Genomic DNA, 17,339 nt, shown 5'->3' on the forward strand with positions numbered 1-17,339 from the left:
GTCATGTGTTTAATCATTGCTTTTTACACTTTGAATTACGTTTACAAGTCTTTGGGGAATAGTAATTATATTCTACCAGTTAAACTATTACAATTAATATAACTCGGACTTTAAGACAAGCTGTTCCAAAGCATCTTTTGAACATTAGAAGTAAGCACTGTCATTTTTAGGTTTTGTTTTTGGATGAGAGCAAAGTACAAAGCACTCTTACCAGCATAAATGTCCTTGAAATAGATGTTTCTAATATGTTACTAACCAGTGCATAGTTCACATTGTTTTTTACATCTGCAAGAAACTAACTTGACCACAGTCTAGAGCAGAACTTCTTAATTTTTATGTGTTGTGGACCATAGACCTTTATGCAGTCTAGTGAAGGCTGTTGGTCCCTTAACAGAATAATGTTTTTAAATGAATATACTATATCAACATATCCTTTAAATTCTTAAAAAAATTCTCAGCCCCCCAGGTTAGGTCAAGTCAACAAGCATTTGTTAAGGCTCTGTGCTAAGCATTGGGGATAGAAAAGCAAGACAGAGCTCCCTACCCCCAAGGAGCCAAAGGGGGAAACAACAACCGTGTGCAGACGACGTCGACAGAATAAACTGGAGGTGATCAGCAAGGGGGCGTCAGGAAAAGCTTCCTGTAGAGGTTTGAAGGAAGCCAGAGGAAGGGTGAGTAAGGAGAGCTTCAGGCACAGGGTACAGCCCATGATCATGCTCAGAGCCAGGAGATGGAAGAACCAGAAAGCCAGAATCAATAAGGGGGGATGTTGGGTGGGGTGGGGGGGGTGTGCATGCGACAAGTTAATGGAGTTTTGTTTAAAGGTTGCTTAAAGTTCGTTAAATGTCGAGAACAAGCTACTGAGACTGCTAGAAAGCACATTTTGTTAGTTTGAAAAATGTAGGAGGAAGAAGGGGTAGAGATGTGAAGCTCATCCCACTTCGGAGCTGCAGGGAGGAGGGTGCTGCTCCTGCTCATGTAGAAGGCCCAACACTGGTTTTGCTCACCTGGCTGATGGGCCTCCTGAGCCAGATTGTCCACCAGTGATTGAACCATGAGCAACCTGTAATGTTCCCAAGTGCTCTGGCAAGTCCAGTGTAGCAGTGAAAAGATAATTTTCCAAAGAAACTTGCCTACTGGTAACCTGGGTTCAATTCTGGAAGATCCGCATGGCAGAGAAGTACTTGCCCAGAGAAGTGCTCACTTCCACAGGAGCCATTTCTGAAAGTGGAACCCACATGGGTTGCTAAAAATCAAATCTCTGGACATCATTGCTTATTCTTGCAATGCTACTCCTGAGCAACCACTGTCAGGCTTACTTAAAAACTTAAAAATAAATTTTTGTAGGCTTTTAAAAGACATCAGAAATTTTAATAAGTTCAAAAGGATCAGTAATTGCTCATTTGTTTCTCCTTTTGAAAATATTGTGTATTTTGTATTTTTGGAAAACATTTGGGTTATATTCCTTCCACTGTAAGGTTACAACTTTCCCTTACTTCATCAGCTATGATTGTTTGTTTCTCAAGATCTTTATGGAGGGATTTACCCAATATGCTGGAAGCCCAAATTTTTAGAGCTTTTAGTGTCTTAAGAATATCAGTACAACCCTACCACCACTTAGTGAATTTTTGCTTTCCTAACCACTGTATCTCCTTTCTAACTTGATCATAGCTGTACTTTTGTTATTTTATACTTCTTGAATTCAAACCATCAGCAATATGCTAATCCCACCAATGCCAATCCCATTGTCATTTGGGTTTATTTTTAATATGTGAGGTGACGATAATCTGACTTTGTCAATAGCTCGCTTATGGTGTACTTTTAAAATGCCCCCCCCCCCCCAAAAAAAAAAAGAAAGAAAAATCCCTGTGAGGGAAAGGGAACAGGTTCTTAGGTTAAGGGACTTGCCCACAGTTTATCTAGGAAAGTGTCAGAATGCATCTGTATTTTAGGATTGCAATATCAAGTGTTGTTCTTGGCACATCAGATGGGCTTTTGCCACATCAGCTAGTATGTGATCACTGAAAATGCTTAATTTTCCAAATGAAATCCAGCCTTATCAATCCTAGGTATATCTTTGACATGTCATTTCTGTACACAAGAAATGGTAATGGACAAATTGAATGGGTGACCTCAAGCAATGTGTTCAAAATCTGGGCCATGCGCATTTTTCATCCATTTTTGTTTGAATGTTTGAGCTAGTCTCATCGATTTCAGCAAGACTTTACACTGTTCTGGGTCTTGTTAAAGTTAGTACTTGTGATTTGCAAATAGCATATGGAGAACCTCACCATTAATAGGAAATCCTTTTGGGCCTTGTACAAGTTTGAGTCGTAAGGCCCCATGAGAACCCTGAGGACAAACCCCTGTTGATAATGAAAACCTACCTATTAAAAAACTCCTCTGGTCATAGTCTTCTCCACCCCAGTGATTCTGAACTTCTGGCTGTCATTTGAACCTAGTCTATTGTAAACTTTGCCATCAGCAATTGTTACCGTATGTGGGGTACACTCTCATAGTCCCCACATGTGCACTTTTTAGCTTCTTTTTTTGTGTTGTCTTAACCCGCTAAATCGTAAACTCCTTGAGAACAGGGACTTTTTCTTATTTGTATCATAGGCACATAATTACATGTTTGTTTGTTGGTTGACCCCTAGTGCCCGATCCTTTATTTCTATTCCCATCAATCCAACTTCTTTAAAACCTGTCTCTAAAGTTACCTTCTATGTATTTTGGAATACCTACTCCACAGGCAACAAACTTGGTTTCACCTTAAATCTTTTCCTTTACTACTCCTCTCTTCTGGCTCTCACTGAGACTTGGCTTCCTCCTGATGACACAACTTCCCTGACCTGCCTTTGCTTACTCCCAAACTCATTGGTCAAAGTAGAAGAGCTAGACTACTCTTTGTTCCCCACTGCCGCTTCCAGGTTCTTTCTCCCTCCCTTCCACCATCACACTATAAATCAAAATTCTGGTAGATGTTGTCTACTACCATCCTAGACATTCCCCTTCCCAGCTTCTGCCTTCATACTAGGGGACTACAATGTATTGATACTCCTTCTGTTTACATGCCAAACTCAATAGTTCTTCAACTTACTCATTTCATGTAACCTACTCCACCCCACCTCAGATCACACACAAAAATGATCAAAGCCTTGATCTTCCGATCACCCACAACTACATCACTTCTGAGTTCATGAACTCTGAAAGTCCCTATCTGATCACAATCTTCCTTTGCCTTGACACCCCAAATCCTATTCTTTATCCTAATTGTGACCCCCCCAGTCCCTCCATCACTTATTTCTTCCCAATCAGTATTTATTAAGTGCCTACCATATGTCAGGCACCGTGGATACAGAGGCAAAAGAAAGTCCCTGAAGTTTACAATCAAATGGAGACAATATGCAAGCTATAGAACATACAAGATAAATGGGAAATGAAAAGAGGAAAAGCAGTACAATTGAGAGAAGTTGAGAGAGGCTTCCAGTAAAAGATGGGATTTTAGTTGGGACTTAAGTAGAGTGGAGGAAGGAGAACTTGCCAGACCTGGGGATAGCCAGAGAAAATGCCTGGAGCCAAGAGATGAGGTATCTTGTTCCTGGATTGGAAAGTATGTTTTAAGGAATGTGTGAATATGTCAGAAGCCTGGAAAGGTAGGAGGGGCCACGGTTATGAAGGGCTTGAATAGAGGGTTTTCTGTTTTATCCACAGTGCTAACGCAGAGTAGGTGCCCAATAAATGTTTACTAATCAACTGACATTCCATGATGACAAACATCTTTTAGCAAATACACATCTTTAAGGGTTTGATATCAGTACTTCAGATGAATATTTCTCTCCTAGACTCTAGAAGGATTTTGTATGATTTTGACATTCAAGAGAGACTCTGAAGTTTACTTTGTCAAGTGAAGTGCTGATTTTAAATCAACATTTTATATTGATTACATTTATCGAATGACCCATACTCATCTAATGTAACCCTAGAAATATTCACTATAGAAAAATGCTTCCCAAGAATACTGCATTCCCTTTAAGTTTTTGCCAAAAATGGCCTTCATATATACATATCATTTTACAGGAATGAAGAAGTGGCATGTTATTAGTAGATAATAATTGGAACAGTCTGGACTGAAAATGACATGTGTTAACTTGAAAAAAATGTATTACACAAGGGGCATTAATTTTTAAATCTGTAGGAAGTTGAAAAGCAACCATTTTAAGCATTTTGTATGTAAATGTGATTTCTAATTGATGTCTAATCAGAGGTCATTAGTACATTAATACCTCTGTTAAACTTCATTAATAATGCCAGGGATACAGCACAGAAAATAATAATAGCAAGTGCATCAGCCAAATAAGCAGCTGAGGGCCCTGGAGGTCAAGGGAATTTGTACTGAAGAAAGAAAAAAAGTGGGAAAGAAGGGGGCTTGTTGCTGGCACAGCTGATGATGCTTAGGACTGCTAGTGACAACATGACACAAAATGCTTTTGTCACTCAAGAGTAATATGCTAGTATCATGGCAAGTACCCACACTGTCCTGAGTGCCACTTTCAAGGGAGCCAAGATAACTTCACAGCATAGAATAGTGAAAAGGATGTAGATTTCATATCAGAGGAACATGGGTTTGAAGAATGGTTCTGCTTTAAGGACTGTCACCATGGGCCTCAGTTTTCAAACCTAAAAAGACAATGTTGTAAAAAAAAAAAAAGAAAAAAAACCTCTTAGCTTCTGAAGTCCCCTCCCATTCTAAATCTATCATCCATCTGAATCCTGCCCCATTCAACCCAAAAGTAGTATACTAAACAAACTTATCTTGAGGTAACAATTTATATATTCTCTGTATTGCCTTGTAAAGCACCCTGCAGATGGGCTTCAATAAATTTTTTTCAGGGAGTGTACTTCTTAGGTGATAAAAGACTTCATTTTCTGTTCTAACTGGCTTCCTTTTAGACATCTCTTAGTTCATATTGTTATAATAACTGTATATATTGAGGGCTTTTTGTACTACATTCTAGATCAGCTCATACAAACCTTAATATTTCTCTGAATGCTTAAATTCATTTCTGAATGCATAATAATATTCCATTATATTCATACATCACAGTTTTAAGTGGCTATTCCTCAACTGATGAGCATGTACTTTGTTTTCAGTTTTCTGATATCACGAAAAGTTATGATATGAATATATTGGACTTTGTTTCTTTATTTGACCTTAATGTATATGCCCTTTACTTATATTCTTTGCTTGCTGGACACTTCTGGTTCTCAGACCTCCTGGAACCTCACACTTTCCTCCATCCCTTTATTGTTTCTGCAACAGGTGGAATGAACTGATAAATCCTATCTCCAACGGCCCTCTGCTTATACTGGTAACCTACATACAGCCGATAAATCAAGACTCTATCTTCCTTTAAGCCTCAGATTATATTATTTCACACAGATCGTGAGGTAAGGTTTTTAAGTTATTTCTCTAGGTTAAAAAATAAATTTGCTTATTTCGTAACATTATTTTAACAATAGGTAGGGTATAAAGCAAACAACACTTAAATACTGTTTATTCCCCCCAATCAAAAACTATACTTGTCTAAACAATTTGTGCTTTATCATACCTCCTATATCACATTTTTGTTGTTATTCCCTGGTCTTTTCTGCTTCCCACCTCGATGATGGCACAACTGAAATATGTAAAACTGGTTTTCAGAACCTTATTTGCAAACTATTTTTAGCTAGGTAAGAAATAGTGCAAATTTTACTAGTTGCAATTTTAAAATATTATCCTACTCAAAGCAGTCATTTTGATTACCACTTTTAAGTCTCTTATAGATCATGTTTTTACATGTGTTACAGTATATTTATTTTGTCCTCATTTATGAGAGATGTAAGTTGTGTTGGTAAATATTTACTCAAATTATATTCTAAGAGTTCTTGGTGGAAAATGGTGGAAAAGGCGTATTACTTGGCTCTCCAAAGTTCTCCCACAAACAAGATAAAATACCACCTTAAAGTGAACTTTGAGGGGTAGAAATAATTAAAAGTCAGGATAAAGCACTTGTCTAAGGCAATTTGGAAGGACTTTAGGAAAGACTCAACCTCCGGGGGGTCAAGGTTTGGCCTGACTGAAGAGCTAACACCTCCCAGCAAACACTACTGAATGAACAAACAACTAGCCCTGGGGACAGTTGCCTCAGCTTCAGGAACTTTCACCTCATAGACAGTATAGGGTAGGCCTGTACAACATACAGCTGCTTACAGCTCACCTAAAGATTTCAGGCAGCCTGCAAAAAATGTAGAGGATATAAAATAGGCCTGCACAACATACTGGGCTGGGCAGCTTTGGCGGGCAGCATGTTGTGCAGGCCTGGTATCAGGGTTGAAGAGCGAATAGGGGAAGATTCAAGGACTCTCGCTGCCACAGTATCCCAGGTCCAGGTGTGCTGACCAGACACAGCCCTGGGCTGCAAGCACACATGCAGTAAGAGGGGTAGCAGAGGGGCAGGGACCCTACTTGCTATGGGCACTTGGAGGAAAGTAGTTTGCGGCCCAGCAAGGGACAGCAGGAAGCAAGAGCAATTGCTGTGACAGCCATGGCTCAGGACAGAGAGAAGTGCCTGAGGTCAGCCCCCAAGAGCTCAGAAAACAATAGGAAAAACCTGAAGCCTGAGGCAACATCCCCCCACACCTCAGGACTAGAATCTGACTAGAATAAGCCACTAAAAAAATGAGTAAGCAGAAGAGAAAGAACCCCATCATAGTTACTATGGGGAAAGAGAAGATCTGGATTCATACTCAGAAGATAGTGAAGTTAACAAAAGCTACTCCTACTTAAAAGAAAAATGCCAAATGGTCACAAGCCAAAAAGAGTTCTTAGAAGAGTTTAGAAAGGACTTTAAAGATCAAATAAGAGAGATTGAGGAAAAACCAGGGAAAAAGATGAGAGTAATCCAAGAAAATTATGAAAAGAAGGTCAACCACTTGGAAAATAAGATCCAAAAACTTAAGGAAGAAAATAACTCCCTTAAAAACTAGAATTGGAGACTAAACCTGATCTTAAAGAATGAGTGGGTCACAACTGATAGATAAATGATCAAAAGATATGATCAGTTTTCAGGTGAAGTAACCAAAGCTGTCTATAGTCTTATAAAAAATATATCTTAACTCATTACTGATTGGAGAAATGTAAATTAAAACAATTCAGAGATACTACATCATACATATTAGATTGGCTAATAGGACAGATAGTGGCAGGGATGAACAATGAGACCTTAATGCGTTTGTTGATGGAGTGGTGAACTGATTCGATATTCTGTAGAGCAATTTGGAACTGTGCTCAAGGCTGGCTATGAATCCATGCCATACCCTTTTGTCCTGGCAATACCACTACTAGGTCTGTATGCCAAAAGAGATAAAAAAGGAAAAGGACCTATTTGTACCAAAATATTTATGGCAATTAAGGGATAAAGAATTAAAAATTGAAGGGAAGCCCATCAGTCGGGGAATGGCTGAACAAGTTGTGGTCGGTGATTATGATGGAATACTATTGTACTGTAAGAATAAGCAGCATGCTCTCAGAGAAACCTAAGCTGATGCAAAGTGACATGTACTGTGTATATGATACCAGCAATGTTGTAAGATGATCAGCTGTGAATGACTTAGCTATTCTCGGCAATATAATGATCAAGACAATTCTGAAGGACTTAGGATGAAAAATGTTGTCCATCCCCAAAGAAAGAACAGATGGTTATCTGAATACAGATTGAAGCATACTTTACCCCCCAAAAAATGCATTAAACAACAAATCATAGAAATAATAAATAATTTCATTAAGGTAAACAACAATAATGAAACAACTTATTAAAACCTAAGGGATGCAGCAAAAGCAGTTTGCTTTATCAATAAAATAAAAGTAGACCAATGAATTGGGTATGCAGTTTAACAAAAGTAGGAAAAGGACAAATTAAAAATCTCTATTTGGAAACATGAAACTGGAAAGGTGAGATTAGTAAAATTGAGTGTGAGAAAACCATTGAATTAATAAATAAAACTAGTAATTTTGTGGGGAAAAAATAGACAAACCAAGAGAATAAAGCCAAATCGCTATTATTAAAAATGAAAAGGGTGAATATACCACTAATGAAGATGAAATCAAATCAATTCTAAAGTTATTTTGTCCAATTATATGCCTATAAATCTAATGATTTAAGTGAAATGAAAGAATATTTATAAAAATATAAAATTTCCTAGATTAACAGAACAGTTGAAATAGAATATTTAAATAAACCTATTTTAGAAAAAGATACTGAACAGGCCATTAAATGAACTTCCTAAGAAAAAAAGCAGGAGGACCAGATGGATTTACAAGTGAATTCTATCAAACATTTAAAAAAATCAACTTAATTCCAATATTAATTAAATTATTTGAAATAATAGGCAGAGAAAGGGTGCTACCAAACTCCCTATTATGAAACAAATATGGTACTGATACCTAATTTAGGAAGAGCCAAAATGGAGAAAGAAAATTATAGAACAATTTCATTAATGAATATGGATGCAAAAATCCTAAATAAAATACTTGCTAGGAGACTACAACAATATATTACACAAAGATTATACATTGTGACCAAGTAGGATTTGTACCAGGAATGCAGAGATGGTTTAATATAAGTACTGTTTAATGCACAGAATTGATTATATTAAAAACAAAAGTCATATGATGTATCAATACAGAAAAAGCTTTAGATAAAATACAACAGTCATTCCTATTAAAAAATACTTGCAAACACAGATATAAAGGGATTTTTCCTTAAAATGATAAGAAGCATTCATTATTTGTAAGATCAGGAGTGAAAACAAGGATGTCCACTGTCACCATTATTTGATATTGTTAAGAAATGCTAGCAATAGCAATAAGAGAAGAAAAAGAAATTGAATAAATCAGAATAAGCAATGAGGTAATAAAACTACCTCTTTTTGCGAACAGTATAATGATTAGCAAAGTAGCAGGATACAAAATAAACCCTCACTGATCATCAGGATTTCTATCTATCACCAATAAAACCCTGAGAGAAGAGATAGTTAGAGATACCCCATTTAAAATAACTGTAGGCAGTATAAAATACCTGGGAGCATATCTACCAGAACAAACCCAGGAGCTACATGAACATATTATATAAAGCACTTTTGATACAAATAAAGTCAGATCTAAAACACTGTTCATGGGTAGGCAAAGCCAATATAATAAAGACAATTTTACCCTAATCTATTCAATGCCATCCCAATTAAATGACCAAAAAATTATTTTACTAAGCTAGAAAAAACAATTCATTTGGGAGAGCAAAAGATCAAGAATATCAAAGGAATTAATGAAAAAAATATAGAAGAAGGGAGTTTAGCAGTACCAGATCTTAAACTATCAAGCAGTAATTCTCAAAACTATCTGGTATTGGCTAAGACATAGAAAGGTGGATCAGTGGAAGAGAGTAGACATACAATACATAGCAGGAAATGAGCATAGTAACCTTGTGCTTGACAAATGTAAAGATTTAAGTTTTTGGAGTAAGAACACACTATTTGGTAAAAATTGTTGGAAAAGCTGGAAAGTAGTCTGGCAGAAATTGAGCATAGACCAGTGTCTTACCATTTACCAAGATGAGGTCAAAATGGATACATGACCTAGATATAAAGGGAAATAAAGCTTTGTCAAATTTATAAGAGAGTCATTTCCCAATTGATAAATGGTCAAAGGATACGAAAGGCAGTTTTTTGATGAAGAAATCAAAACTATATATAATAAGAAAAAATGCTCTAAATCACTATTGATTAGAGAAATGCAAATTAAGGTATGCAAGAAATTAAGAAATGCAAATTAAGATCTCACCTATCAGATTGGCTAAAATGATATGGCAAAGCAACAAATGCAGGAAAATTGGGACACTAATTCACTGTTGGTGGAATTGTGAACTGATCCCAATCCCTTTGGAGAGCCATCTGGAATTATGCCATATAAAACCATATGCACTCTGAATGAGCAGTGTATTATTAGGTTTGTTTCTCAGGGTGATCAGGGAAAAAGGAAAAGAACCAATATGTTCTAAGATACTTGTAGCAGCTCTCTTTGTGATTGCAAAGAACTGGAAATTGAAGGGATGCCTATCAACTGGGGAACAGCTGAACAAGTTGTGATATATGATTGTGGTGGGATACTACTGTGGTAAAAGAAAAGATGAGCTGGTTAGCTTTAGGAAAATATGGAAAGACTTGCATGAAATAATGAAAAGTGAAATGAGCAGAGCCATGAGAACACTGTACACAGTAACAGTAATATTGTTCTAAGAACAGCTTTGAACAACTAAGTCATTCTGAGTCTTATACTCAAATTGGCTACAAAGGCCCTATGAAGATGCTATCTACATCCAGCAAAAAAAAAACAATAAATATAAGTATTATATATGGTTTTACACACACACACACACACACACACACACACACACACATTTGTGTCTAATGGTGGCCTTCTCTAGGGCAGGGTAGGGAGAGAGGAAAAATTTTAAAGTGCACATCAGATAACAAAAGAAAACTTAGAGGGAAACACAGAAAAGCAGGGTAGTCTTGAAAACAATGTGTGGTATTTATTACATAGTTGGGGTTTTTTAAAGTAAACTGTGGGAAATGGAAATTCATAGTGTTATATTGAATCTTCTTTTTATGTTTGTGCTGTGTACATGAAAATTCTTTTTTTGTATTTAAATTCAAAATGAATAAAATTTTTAAAAAGAGAAAAAAGAGTGCTTGAATGATTTTTCAAGAAATAATTAGGTACTGCTTTTTTTTAAGGTTTTACAAATATAAATAAGCCCAATTCTGTCAATTAAATTCAGACACCTTTACAATTCATCCCAACAAGTTACTCACATACACCCTTATTCGGGCTTGTGAAAGTACAGGACTTTCTCAATCTTAAATCATAGTTTGGCTAATGGTTGTGAAGTCAAACACAAAAAAGCACACTAGGGTTAAGCAGATGTTTCATATTCTTGGACCACGCAACATGGTATAGTAGGAGGAGTACTGGACTTGAAAGGAGACCTAGGTTTGAATCTGGCTGTGCTACTCAAAACCTGTATGTCTTGGGTCAAAGTCTACAATTTCTGGGCCTTGGTTTCCTTACCTAAAATGAGGAGGTTGGAAAAGATAATGTGTAAGGACCCTTCCTAGAATATGATCCCTTATTCATAAGCAATTTCCATTTATGTCTTGGGTTTCAATCTGATTACAGACCCTTGCATAAACAAATCATATATTTGTATTAGTAAATCATATATATATTAGCTTTCCTCTTACTATGTAAGCTTAGTGAGATTTGCTTTGTACTTTCAAACATTTAAGTGTTTGAATTAAGAACATGCTGGAAATTTCTATACTAAAATCCTCCTAATATCCAAATGAGCATTCTTCTCCTAAAGGGTAAAATGGCTGCCCTTGGCTAGATCTAAACTGGAAATTTTCTTGTACAAAGGCGCTAAAAACAAGAACAAGGAAGTAAGAGGATATCCTATGTCTGTGATTAGAAATTCTGGATTTATTTGTTCCTCTTAATAAGTATTAAAATAGCATATCTGCCCTCTTACCATATTGAGGATGTTTGGTGAAATAAACTCAGGAGACTCTTGAGTGGCTTTTTTTCACACTGTAATCTATCATCTATGATGAATTTTCAGTGGTAACCTAGAATTTCCTTCAGCTATGATCCAGACGGGAGGGAGTTGGAAAAAAAAATATGGAAAGGACTGAACAAATTCCACAACACACACCTATGTATTTCATAGCTTTACTTACCACTCACTTCTCAATCTATTGTTGAAACTTCTCTCTCCAAGGTTATTGACAACCTCTTAACTGCCTTCCTCAGCCCTCATTCTACTTGACTTCCCTGGTTCTAATAATGTCTTCCACTCCCTCCTCTTGCTTCTATGACATTGCCTTCTTGGTTCTCCTTCCTACCTCTATAACTTCTTAGTTTTCTTCACTGGATCTTCATCCTTCTCCGGCCCACTAAAAGCATGCACAAGATTTAGATATAGCCCCTCTCCTCTTTGTTCTCCTTTAGTAATATCATCAGTTCTTTTCAGTTCACCTGTCACCTCTGTACAGATAAATCTCAAATCTATTTACAATCCCTAATCTCTCTTCTGAATTCCAGTTCCATGTTACCAACCACCTTGGTAGACATCCCATCAGCATCTTAAACTCAGCATATCCAGGATGAACTTTATATTTATCCCCCAAATCCATCCCCTTCCATTCCAAGTTTCTGTTGAGTAATCTCAAGATCATCCTTAAAACTTTTCCCTCTCCCTTACTCCCCGGAGTCGAGTAGTTAAGTCTTATTTCACCTTACTGATGCTAACCTCTCCTGTGTGGCTACTTTTCTACACTCTACCTATGACTTCTACCCTAGTTCAGGCCCTCATTATTGCACAGACTACAACAGCCTCTTATCTGGTCTCCCTGAATCTAGTATGCCTTCTCCAATCCATCTTCCACACGACTGCCAAATTGATATTTCTAAAGCAAAGCACAGATGTGACCATGCCGCTCCTGTTCAACATGCTTAGTGGCCTTCTTTTGCTTCTAGGGTAAAATATAAACTCTTCTGATTAGCTTTTAAAGCCCTTCGCAATCTGGCTTGCAGATTAATTTCAAATTACTCTACTTCATATACTGTATAGTCCAGCCAAACTTACTTACTTGCTGTTTCCCACACCCCAACAGTCTTATCTCCCATCTCCATGTCTTTGTACAGGTGATTTCCCCACTTTTCTCAATCTGCCTCTTAGAATCATTAATTTCCTTCCAAAGAAAGCTGAGGTGTAATCTAAAATCTTTCCCTCTTGGAAGAACTTGGTATATATACTATGTGTTTACTATCTGGGTAATTACTGTATCCCCCAGTAGAATGTAAGCTCCTTACTACTAAACTTACTACTACTACTTACTACTAAACCCTGTTTTGTTTCAAAGGTTTCTTGAATTGAACAGGATACTCAAGTTTATCTATAATTAAAATATTTTTAAAAAGTAGAAACTATCCAAAGCAAAAGCATAAAACTTTTTTTTAATGAATCATTCCCTCCAAGACCATTAATAAAAAAATCTTCATAGTTTAATTAAACAAACTCAAAACTTAATTACAACTACCATTTCCTTGGGAATCAGCAACTATTTATTAAACAAATATCTCAAATATGCATCCTCAACATGAATCCTGATGTTTTAACTTGTGACTATTCTGATATCCCCCTTTAAGTTTGCTTCTATCTTATTATTATTCATTTCCAGATTCAGATTTTGCATTACTTTGGAAAGCATATCATCATCTTTTTTATCTCCCGAAGCAGCTCCTTTGTTAAGAGTTCCTTCTGCTATAATAAAAAACTGTTCTGTTGGCTGTAGAATACTTAGTCCATATCCATTGTTGCTATAAATATGATTATTATTCATCTTCAATTTAGGGGCAGGAAGAACCTGTTGGGGTATTAAAATTGGTTAGTTGTTTAAAGGATAATTTCATGATTTTCCTTACAAAGTATAAAGATGAGATAACTAGCATGATATTAACACCTAACTTGAACCTAATCAGTCTATTAGTTAAATAACTATCTTTAAAAACTAACTGGAAACAGTGGTACTTGCTTCAGTTTTTAAGAAGTGCTGCTTTTCCATATTCTGAATAATAAAAACTTTAAGATATGCTTCAACATGGCCAATTCATCAATTTAATATATCTAGATTCATGTTCTTACAAAATTTAATTGTGCTCATAAATAATACTTTTAAAATGCTAGTAACTATTCTACTCAGACTTACTTAATGGATCCTTCTATGTGACAATCACTCAGACAAGTCCTACTCTGATGTGACCTTGGATTCTCAAAAGAGGTTCTAGCAGAGAGTAAGCTCTAGAAGTTTCTAAAAGCTAGAAAATCTTCAAGCATGGGCCTTTTGACAGAGTGGATCTACTGTCTAAGGACAAGCCTAGCTGGATTACCAGAATTCTGACCACCTGGGGACAGTTCGGAGTAGTCACACTATCTATTCTACAATGACAGTAGCAGTAGGGGAAAACGGAATAATATAGTGTAGAAGCATTAATTTAACTGCTGATACTCAATCTTTGTTCAGTGATCAAGAAGCTGATACGCTACTGGGCAGTACATCAGGAATAACTTGTTATGTTCTAAGAACTACGTTTTAGGAAAGAAAGTCAAGATAATATCTGTCCAAAGGACTCATCTTTCATCAGGACTGAAAAGATCAGAGAGGATACTAAATAAGGATGAGCATCTCTTCTAGTAGTAGTCCAGCTGGTCTATCTTGTCACCTGCCTGCCACTGCCCCCATTTGCCCTATCTGGAAATGTACCCAACCAACTAAACCTCCAGAAATCACATTTTAGACTTGACTGATGAGTACAAACTTACCTGGCCCACTATATGTAGCAGGGCCCCAAACCAAACCTTGTTTCCAACAAGCCATCCACTTTAACCATTCTCTCATCTTGTCCTACAGTATCCTTCCCACTCCTGCTTTTAAACCCCTTGCTATGGACACAAGAATCAAGTCAATACTACTATTGCTTCTGGATAGGAATATGGATCAACTTGCCATCTCTATGTCTCACCAGACCAAAATTCACTTCCCTGGGTCATCAATGCCCTCACTCATGTGTTGTCTCCATTAGAATGTACGCTCCTTGAGGGCAGAATATCTCATTTTTTTATTTTTATTCCCAGCATCTAGTATAGTGCCTGGCATAAGCACTTAATAATGGCTTTTCATTTATTTCTTAATTCATCAATACAAGGAATTGGGGATGTTGAGCTTGGATACTTAAATGGGACACAATAACTGTCTCTAAATATTTCAAGGGTTGTTAATGCAGAAGAAGGATAAGATCTGTGCTACTTGGCTCCAGGCAGCAGAACTAGAAACAACAGGTGGCTGTTGCAAAGAGAGAAAGACTCAGTTTTACATGAGGAAAAACTTCCTAAGAAAAATGGAACAGGCTGCCTTGAAAGGCAGGAGGTTCCCCCTTCACACGAACTCTTCAAATACAGACTGGACAGCCACTTGTCTGGGAAGTTGTAGAAGAGAGTCTTCATTTGATACAGGTAGGACTACATGGCCTCTGGGATCCTTTCTAGCTCTTATATTCTGATACTCTGTAGAATAAATCTGATGTTCCATTATCCTATTTCAACCATCTGAATTCCTACAATGAATATTTTAGTAAAAACTTAAAGATAATTATGAAAAATGAGATTACCTTCATATTCACCCCACCTAAGGTGCTTTTTGAATTGTCACTAGTTCTAAGATTATTGCAGTGATGAATTTCATTTCTCTCCAAAATGGCTATGCTGCCGGGATACAGTTCAACACCAGCACCCTGCAAATTAAAAACAAGCAAAAAGCCAACAAAAATTACAAGAAAAAACTCATAACTTTAAATCTGAAATAATAGCTCCTTTTTTTTTTCTTAAAGAAATGAGGCTTCTCTCTGATTTATGGAAATTCACAGGATGGAATAGGTGTTTAAATTCTGAAACACCATGAAAGAACATATGGATGTAGCAAACTTGCAGACATCTCCTTTGGAAAATAAGGCTAGAATATGGCTAATATGGAAACATATTTTCCATGACTGCACCTGTATAGTCTTTATCAAATTGCTTGCCTTCTCAGGGAGGGAGGGAAAAAATTTGGGACTCAAAAGTTTAAAAAACAAATGTTAAAAATTATTTTTATATGTAACTATAAAAAATATTAAAAAATAAAAATGTAAGGAAAAAGAAAATAAAGGCTAGAAGGGATACTAAAAACATGTAGTCCAATTCTCTGACATCCTAGACAAGTGTAAAGATATTCTAAAATCTCCTCTTTAATGTTAATTTCTATCAAGAACACAGTTATCCCCCTTCCACATCTCAACTTTCCCTATCAAGGTTTTGATGTATTACAAGTCGACATAAGAAATTAAATGGGAATTTTGGGGGAGTTTTGTGGAAGCCACAGACAACATGGAGATGATACAGTCTATGGCCAAATACTTAACCCAAATTTTACAATAAGGTACTGTAAAACACCCCAAAAAAGAAAAAAAATTCAGACTTTTTTGGTACAAAGGGAGAGCCAAAAACTTTCACATAGATTTTCCAGATCACAGAGGTGCCATGCCCCTAACCCCCACAATGTGGAAAAGACAACTGTACTCCTTAAGCCTCAGTTCAAGTCCATTTTCCTTAGTCCTAGGCTAAAATAAAAAGTGGATCATCATTCTAATAGTTAATAAAAATTTTACTCCTAATTTTTTTCTTTTCCCAAATTCTTTATTAATTTCTTGTTAGATTTTCCCCTTTTGGTCAGTAATATTTTAGGCTACCAATTGAACTATCTCTGAACTTTTAGGTTCTATTTAAACCATTGTTCTGTAGCAATGTCTGATACTTCATAAATGTTTTTTAAATTATAAATATGTATGTACTGAATGTAAAGTTTTATTTAAAGGTAAGAACTTTACATTAATTCATATTTGGCTTTTTACTTAGTAAGAGCCTTTTCAGTCATACTTAGTTCCACAAACTAGTCATTCTCATCCTGAATCAATATGATCTGGTTTTTCCCCCCTAAATATACTCTCTTGAACCTGTTTCTGATTAGTTTGTTTTAGTTTCTGACTACTTTCTTTACTTTTACAAAGTAATTTGAACTCTGAATCTTCTCTAAATAGCTGCCAGTTATTTGCACGTCAGAATCACTTAACTTTGTTCTAAGTATGCTCTAAGTAGTGATATTATTAAAATTAAATACCTGAGCTCCAGTAATTTCACTGTCAGTGATAGTCAAAGCCGCTCCTGTAAGAACACATACTCCTGTTCCTTCACACTTCAACACACAGTCCTCTAGGGTCATGTGACCAGATTCCACAACCACAATACCATCAACAGTCCCTTGTTGTACCAAAGTAAGATGCATCAGTTTCACATTTGCAGCTTTAGACACTACAAAACTGTCACGAGAAGGTTCTGAAGTGATCACAATCTCTTCTCTCTTTCCAACTCCTGATTTACAGAGGAAAATATACAATTACTTAATATTAGTAGAATAGATTTGAAGCCTTCTGTCATTTAGTAATAAAAATTTTCCTTTTCATATTTACAATAAAATGTCTAATAAACAGCTGAAGAAGATACCTAAAGGAGCTTGATTTTTCCAAATTACAGAGTAGCACAACAGAAACAACCTCTAAACTTACCCATTTTTCTATTCAAAATCCTTCA

At 36.3% G+C, this 17,339-nt stretch overlaps 1 protein-coding gene across 1 annotated transcript in view; it reads right to left on the reverse strand.

The window, feature by feature from the left end:
- Positions 1-13,146: 13,146 nt before the first annotated feature.
- SHCBP1L (SHC binding and spindle associated 1 like) overlaps positions 13,147-17,339 on the reverse strand; it is a 44,798-nt gene continuing 40,605 nt past the window's right edge. The window contains exons 8-10 of the mRNA XM_036756857.1: positions 16,870-17,120; positions 15,326-15,448; positions 13,147-13,524 (exon numbers count right to left, since the gene is read on the reverse strand). Coding sequence (XP_036612752.1) covers positions 13,273-13,524; positions 15,326-15,448; positions 16,870-17,120 — 626 coding nt within the window. The 3' untranslated portion in view covers positions 13,147-13,272. The remainder of the gene's footprint in view (positions 13,525-15,325; positions 15,449-16,869; positions 17,121-17,339) is intronic.

This window comes from Trichosurus vulpecula, chromosome 4 (assembly GCF_011100635.1).
Source record: "Trichosurus vulpecula isolate mTriVul1 chromosome 4, mTriVul1.pri, whole genome shotgun sequence".
In the NCBI taxonomy this organism is placed as follows: domain Eukaryota; kingdom Metazoa; phylum Chordata; class Mammalia; order Diprotodontia; family Phalangeridae; genus Trichosurus; species Trichosurus vulpecula.